Below are 8,036 nucleotides of genomic sequence, written 5' to 3'. Positions count from 1 at the left end.
TTTTTTTTTTTTTTTTTTTTTTTTGTCTGTAGAATAATATAATTTGGAGTTAATTATTGAAGTGGGGCAAACATGTTATGCATATAAGGTAGGTGGGATTGTTTTGGCATATGCTTGTGGGTCTTTCATTGTTATATTAATTTAATGTGCGTTACATTATCTCATAAAGTTTGGCCTCACTTTGTCCCATTAATTAATTGCCCTTCACACTTCAAACTAACTCAAAACCCATTGCTTTTCTTTTTCTTTTTCCAAATTATTCTTTTAATCACATTCCAATTATGTTCTATTTTCCTTTTCTTTTTTTTAAATATTATAATGATGTATGGACTTAAACGTTCGTAATACATTCATTAAAATAATATTTTTATCAGCAAGAATTTAAATAAAATAAAGTAATGCCTTGATCTAACTTAGAGTTGTTAAACCAAACATGAATGCAATTCCAACTTCACTTTCATGATCTAACTTTAGTGTAACGACCCTAGATTTCTACTAACCTAAAGACACTACTGTATACATGACGTAACTTCTTATGCAGAAATAATCATTTAAAACGTCTTCTTAAAATAATGTCGTGGACTTACATGTTTAAAAAAAAAAAGTTTTTAAAATAATACAAAAGAAATATTAAATAAACCAAAGTAAATATTAAAAATAACAATGTCCTAGACTACCACAAAGTCTAAGAAATTAAATACAATTATTTTAAGCACGTGGGTGTCTTGCCTTTACCTGAAATGTAGAAATAACACGTGGCTTGAATATTTTAAGAAATACCCGGTAAGTGACTCTACTATTGGGATTAGGAAATGCAAGCACATGTAATCGTGATTAAGGACCTATCATTTAAAACCATCATAGAAGTGGCCGTAAGTACGGACAAATTATATGTGTAGTACTTCTCTACATAAGGCCCACACGTGCGAGCGTGAATCTACTAGACAATTTGTACACCCCCTAGACCCATCATAGTTGGACTAGTTGGTTGTAGCCGTATGTCGATCATGCCATCATATCATTTGACATATCATATAATGGCACATTCATAACATCAAATTACACACATGCACATGCAAGGCCACTGACACCTATCATCATGCATTAAACACCTCCAATAGTGAACTTGTCTCAATTGACAAGGGTCCACATTTGTAGTCGTATGATTTATGAGTTGGTTTAATAGGGTTGAGCCTTGAGATGAACAAACTTGTATAGAGTCATGTGAGTGAGTAGTGAGTGCTATTAGAGGATCTACAACCATTCCCTAATCATGATCTTGTTCGAATGAGAGTAAGGGACCACATAGGTAGATTAATATTGGCAAAACTATGTCTCTCCCTCCTTAATGATATTAACGTTATGGGGCTTACTAGGGAGATGTTAAATAATCCCTACTAGAGAGTCCGAAAACCGTATTCATAACGTATTATGAGAATTATGAACTAGAACCTATGACAGGGTCACACCTCGAGTATCTATAATATTTAGGTTTATGATAGCAAGGGACTAGTAAAAACCTAATCAATATACCTTAGAATCCAAAGATAAAACATGGGTAGTAAGCTCAAAAGTCAAATAGGGAGAACTAATGGCCTAGATAGGGTTAAGCAAAGAGAATTTTATGGGTTCTTCGCCACTGTCCTAAGTCGAGCTTGGGTGACTCAAGCCAACCTACAGATAGCCTACAAAAGCCTATGACTTGAAATAAGACTTCGAAAGACAAATGAGATATTCAAACAACTTAATGATCTAAAGGACATAAAATTTAAGAAAGAACTATGAACTAAAAAGTAAGCTACTTGCTCATTCATGCTACCTTATTCTTTTCAGACGAAGGTTAGGCAAGGTGGTCAAGGCGAGGGCATGCACAAGCTGCATAGCTATAGAGGTCAAGATAGATATGAGACTTGATTTTCGACTCGCTCCGGTTTTCATGTATCTATTTTGAGTCTCTACTTTTGTATAATTGTCACAATTGTTTTGTACTATTTTAACTAATTTGTAACTAATGTACGCACGTTTTTTCATTGTTTTTAAATTATCATACTTTCTCAAAAAATTTATGTTAGTGAGTGACATGACTCAAACCTCTCGAAAAATAGTAAAAAATTGATAAATAATATTGTAATTACAAAAGGAGACGAGATGAATACACAATAATAATAATAATATAAAATTGAGAATAGAATTGGTAATTAATTATTATTGAAAAATGTGATAAAATAGAATTAGAGATGTAAATAATTAATTGATTTATTTAAGGGATGCATACAATAAAATGTTAGTTAAATAATGAATAAAATAAGAAAAACGTGGGTTTGGCGTGATTAAATGCTACACGTTAATCATTTGGCGTGCTCCAATCTCCAAAAATCTCTGCTTAATCCTTCTAATTTCTACCCTTTTTTTTTAATTACTTTCGACTTGTCGTCTCCTCTCTCTTTGCCAACTGCCTTCTGCCTTGCTCATCTGTCAATGTCGTCTTCAACTTGTCTTGTCGTCCTCTTTTCTCGTTGCTTTATTCTCATTTGTATTCCATCAATGGATTATTTAAATAAATCAAAATTTTTGGACAAATTACCAAACAATTTTATCTAAATAAATATATTTTCAATATATATATACTTTTTTTAGTGTATTAAAAAATAAATGAGTTAATTGTGGGACTCTAATTGTAATATTTAAACTAAAAAATTATGCGTAGAATTTTTTTGTTATTAAAAACTATGTTATAATATTAAAATTTATTATAATTTTGTTTACAAATTTTTAATAAAGATAATATTGAAAATTGAAAATTTTAAAATAACTATTTTTTAAAAGAATAATAAATGAAAAAAAAAATTACCCGTGGTAAATTCAATCTTCGCAAATTTCGGCCTGAAATTCCTACTCCAATCCGTACAAAAATATAAGAGAAATTTTGCAGAGATGAGAAGGAAATAGGTAGCAGGGATGAGAATGGGAAGACTTACCCGTTCCCGTCCCTTGAACATCTCTATTTTGAATATCTCTTTAAAACCCGAATGTACTTTATAAAAAATCGGCACAAAATTGAGAATATCTTTACCATTTCTCTTATATGTCTCATCTATCCGGATAATTTTTTTTAGATTTTCCCAATTAAGTGAACTTGGGGTAAAATTTTCAACCTAAACCATTTTTATTAAATAATGAACTAGATCCAGTAATGTTTATTAAATAATGAATCAGATCTATAAAAGTTAAATGTTAGTGGGTAAAATAATTGTTTATTTATTCATAAATATTTAATTAAAATTTCCAACATAATTTCAATATATATTTTAACAAACTACCTAAGTTAAAAATTAATTTGGAAGGTTATTAAAAAATATATAACAAAAAATTATAAAATTAAATAAATATATGTATATATAATTATATCATAAAAAGAATATATTTGGGTGTGGTTCAATTAATCTAAATTTATAATTCAATCTAAACCACACGAATTGAATTAAATTGGGTTGATTAAAACAAAAAATTTAAGTAATTAAATTTTTTTAAATAGGGTCAAATTTTGTGCCTAGGTAAATTTTAGAAGGTACCAAAATTTGAGTAAATTCTAGAAGAACATGTACAAAAAAAAAATTAATATTACATTGCTTACTAAATGAAAATGGTTAATTTTTTAATAATAAATTACTAATATTACAGTTTACTCATTAAAAATAGTCGACTTTTTTTTATTAAAAATTTAATTTTCACTCCTTTAAAAAAAATGGTCTCGCTTCCAAGTATAATTAATTACAACCTTCAAAATCATTGATACGAAACGAAGGGATATTATATAAAATTTTCTTAAGATTCCGTGTAACGGAACAAAAAGATGATCTTAATGTTCGTTAAGCAACCATTTATTTTAAATCTAAATAAATTGTGTTAATATATTAAAAAAATTACGAAAATGACCTTTATTATGCATTTTCTAATACTTGTATATTCTTTAAGAAATTCCGTTACTAAGCTAGAATGAAAAATAATATACGAATACGATCAAATTTGACTAATAGAATCCCTATACACATTTGGATGAAAGTCAACCATTTGAATTTATGTATTTCCTTAATAATAAATATTAAAAATTGAAATTTGAAGAATCGGTAAATTTAGTTTAAAATTTGAAAGGTTTCTTGTATTATTTACCCCTATAACAATGGTTCACTAGACTAATTTTTGTCGGGAGAAAAAATATTTAAAAAAATATTTTTAAAATTATGTTTATAAAAATTAGAGATGTCTATATAATCGGGGCGATAAACCTCCATTTATTACAAGAGAATAAATGGAGAAAGATTTTATATATATATATATATATTTTTTTTTTTTTTTACGAGTGCATATATTAAAAAAAAGTTTAAAGGTTAAACTAGGTTATAATATTAAAATTTAGAAAATTATATATATTTTTATAATAAAATATTATTAGATATGGATTATTTTTAATAGAAATGGCATTAGAAAATAAAAAATGTTCATTAAAACGTTTATTGGAAATGGATATTTTTTAAAAAAGAATATAAAAATGGAGAAAATGAGTATTAAAATAAATAAGAGTGATAGAGATAAAAAGAGAGTGAAAAATAATAAAGAGAGTGAAAAATAATAATTTAAATTGAAAGTAAATGATGATAATATTATAATATAATATTTGGGTAAGCATCAAATCAATGACAACTCGAAAGAATGATGTGTGGCCAATAAGGAGATTGATGATATATAATAATGATATTATGCACATCAATGGGACAAATTTTCCACACATATTATTTGTATGTTTGTTTATGAACAACCATCATGCCTATTGTTACTCAATGTTTCCCTATTAAATTTTTAAGAAACAAAATTAATGATTAAGATTAATATAGATAATCTCTCACCGTTTAAGTCTACTGCTAGTAGATATTGTCATTTTTGTGCTTTTCCTTTCGGGTTTTCTCTCAAAGTTTTTTAAACCTGTTTGTTAGATGTTTTCCTCAATCATATGGGATCTCACAATTCACCCTCTATTCGGATGCTAACACTCGTTCATTTCTCTAATCGATGTGGGACCCCCCCCCCCAATCTACCCCCTCAGGGCCTAGCATCCTTGCTAGCACACTGCCTCGTGTCCACCCTCCTTTAGGGCTCAGCCTCCTCACTGACACGTTGCCCTGTGTCTGGCTCTGATACTATTTGTAACGGTCCAAACCCATGTTCAAGATCTTAGTCGAAAGTGAGAAAAATTTTGCTGGGTGAGTCTTCTACAAAACCAACTAGGCTAAACCCATGTTAGGTTTGAACTGACGTGCTTCAGATCAAGTCGAGTCATTGATTTCTTTTCGCTAGATCCCTCTCTATTGTCATTCTCAAGATTTTGGTCTTTCAAGTGGAAAGAAAAGTAAATCAAAGAGGGAACGAGAAGAAGATGTTAGTAAATTTGATCGATTTGTTGGACGATGATTAGGTGGGTAAGTAAAAAATACAAAGGGAGAGGGGAGCAAGGTTTGTTCCAATTTAATTGGGCCATAGAACATTAATAGGTATAGAGGTAGATAAGATGATTGATTAAATATTACATGTGGGATGGAATTAATACCAATTACCCCACTTTGTTGAATTTTCATGTTTAGGGCTTTCATTTTCTTCCCTATACGGTCCCATTCACTTGTGCCTTCAATGCCCATGTCCCCTTCCCTTCATACATTTTGCTCCCTACACAAAATCATTACCTTTCATCTTAAATTTTTTAAAAATTTCTAACCAAACTCTTCCTAATTCAACCGTAAATGATTATATTGGAGCCTAAACTATGGTAGATAAACACGACTCTCTACAATGGTATGATATTGTCCACTTTGAGTATAAGCTCTCATGGCTTTGCTTTGGGCTTCCCCAAAAGGCCTCACACCGGGGCAGAGAGGGATGGTGTTTCTCTCGCTTTTGGCATAGTGGGCCCCAGCGGGAGGCCCACACGACGGGCTATTAGCTCATTGGTAGAGCGTGCCCCTGATAATTGCGTCGTTGTGCCTGGGCTGTGGGGCACTCAGCCACATGGAAAGTTCAATGTGCTCATCAGCGCCTGACTCTGAATCATCCAAGGCACATTAGCATAGCGTACTTCTCCTGGTTGAACTGGGGCTTAAAACCAAACTTCTCCTCAAGAAGATAGATGGGTCGATTCAAGTGAGAGAGTATTCTTTGATTATAAACTCATAATCATTCCCTATATTAGCAGATGTGTGACTTTTATCATCCAACAAACTATATCCAGATTCACACTTCTAATTTCACTATGCCACAATCAATTACCTAACATTTATTTATCATCACATTCCTTTGGAAAAAGATACTATTTATAGTATTCTTCACGAACTAACTATTGACACGAGATGAGTCCGATCCATACTTGTGTGACAATAACCGGCTATCATTCATAGCAATTATGACAAAGACCATAGTTTCCAATTAAGCAATTTATTTCAAAACAAACAATTTAAAACAGTATCGATTTAGGTCGAGGTCACGATTGGTTGCTCAAGTCTTTCTTGATCTTAAAATGAATAGCAATTGGAAGGTATAAGGAAGATTATGACTATCCCTTAAACTTTGTTTTCTACTCAAGTTTTGAACAGTTGAGGTGCTCCTAGAGTGTGGAGATGTACCAATTACAAGTCTATTTCAAATAAAATGTTGAATCAAATTAAATCTATGAGGAGGAGGAGAAGAAGAAAACAATTCATGTTCAATTCATGTTCGTGTGAGAGAGCCGAAGCCTTCGGAAAAATTACGCTGCAGATTGGAATTGAATCCCAAACAGCCCAAGAGGCCATGTTTATAGGGCAAACTCGTCTTCCTCTTCAACTCCTCTGAAACTGCTCTGTTCGTTTTGTAGTGTAATTCGTGAGCCGAAATCGATCCTCTTCTTCTCAAGCTCGATACCGAACTCATGCTCTCCACCGACCGGAAGCTTGAGTTCTTCACCTCCTCCACTGCCTTCTTGTCCGTCGCTCGTCCTTCCGATGCGCTCCGGAATAGTAACAGATCTCGAATTCTCCATCTTTTCTGGCCTCTGGAGAACGAGAATGCGGAGAGGAAGGATGTGGATGAGGAGATCGACTGTTTGTGGTTGCTTGTGGCGGAAGGTACGGCTGATTTCGCTTCCATTTCTTGCTCGGAATCGAGTATGATGTCTGAGACTCGGAGTGGAGATAACGATCGGCTTCCAGTGCGTCTAATGGATGAAGACGACCGCGAGGTGCCGGTGCTCGTTGTTCTCTCTCTACCTCGATTTCGCTCGGTATCGGCGCCTGCGTTTCCGTCGGTTCTCCGTGTTGCCGTCTTGAAAGCCTCCTCAATCGGATCGGAATCTCTCTGACGGTGATGGCGAGAAGACAAACCTTCCTGAACTAATCTCTTTCCCTGTAGAAACACAGACGTTCAACAAAATTGGAGGAGAAGAAAAAAAAAAAAAAAACAGAGAGATCAAAAGCAGAGTTCTATTCTCGATTCAGCGATGAGTTTCTGTCTTACCTGTTCGATTTTCGACGATCTTGTTGATATCGGCGATGTCACATTAGAGGAAACAGAATCAGCCACTCGATGACACAGCGAAGGCTTCAGAGCCCTAATTTTACCGCAATCGAAGAGCTCTTCAGCGGACAAAGAAGTCCGTTCCAACTGTCCACTAAAATCGAATTCAAAATCCTCATCAGCAACACTACTACAACCATCGCCTCCAGATTTCACAATTCCAGGAATCTCCTCCCACAGCAAGGGGATCTCCGAAGCCGACGAGCTCCTTCCGCCGCCGTCGTCGCCGTAGCCAGAACCAAACTCATGAAAATCATAGTAGAATGCAGCGGCACGTGAGGGAGAGGTGGGAGCGCTGGAGAAGAAGAAGGTGCCGAAGCGCTGAGGACTGGAAGGGGCGGTCATGTAAGGGGAAGAGCAGGCGCTGTCGAAGTTGAAGTCGACGGGAGTAACCGGAACCGCCACTTCCATTGTGAACGGGGGGGGGGGGGGGGGGGGGG

General features: G+C 33.9%; 1 protein-coding gene and 1 long non-coding RNA gene across 2 annotated transcripts in view; both read right to left on the bottom strand.

Moving 5' to 3' along the window:
- Window positions 1–8,036, bottom strand: part of LOC111434502 — a 19,391-nt gene that overhangs the window by 9,360 nt on the left and 1,995 nt on the right. The window contains exon 2 of the long non-coding RNA XR_002708958.1: window positions 1,447–1,452. This is a non-coding gene — a long non-coding RNA (uncharacterized LOC111434502). The remainder of the gene's footprint in view (window positions 1–1,446; window positions 1,453–8,036) is intronic.
- Window positions 6,596–8,036, bottom strand: part of LOC111434499 — a 1,794-nt gene continuing 353 nt past the window's right edge. Inside the window, exons 2-3 of the mRNA XM_023071911.1 lie at window positions 7,537–8,021; window positions 6,596–7,425 (exon numbers count right to left, since the gene is read on the bottom strand). Of these exons, the coding sequence (XP_022927679.1) occupies window positions 6,754–7,425; window positions 7,537–8,007 (1,143 nt within the window). The 5' untranslated portion in view covers window positions 8,008–8,021 and the 3' untranslated portion in view covers window positions 6,596–6,753. The remainder of the gene's footprint in view (window positions 7,426–7,536; window positions 8,022–8,036) is intronic.

Source organism: Cucurbita moschata, unplaced genomic scaffold, assembly GCF_002738365.1.
Source record: "Cucurbita moschata cultivar Rifu unplaced genomic scaffold, Cmos_1.0 Cmo_Scf00045, whole genome shotgun sequence".
NCBI classification, from domain to species: domain Eukaryota; kingdom Viridiplantae; phylum Streptophyta; class Magnoliopsida; order Cucurbitales; family Cucurbitaceae; genus Cucurbita; species Cucurbita moschata.
The sequence above is the reverse complement of the archived record's forward strand: the minus strand, read 5'-3'. Positions and strand labels throughout refer to the sequence as shown.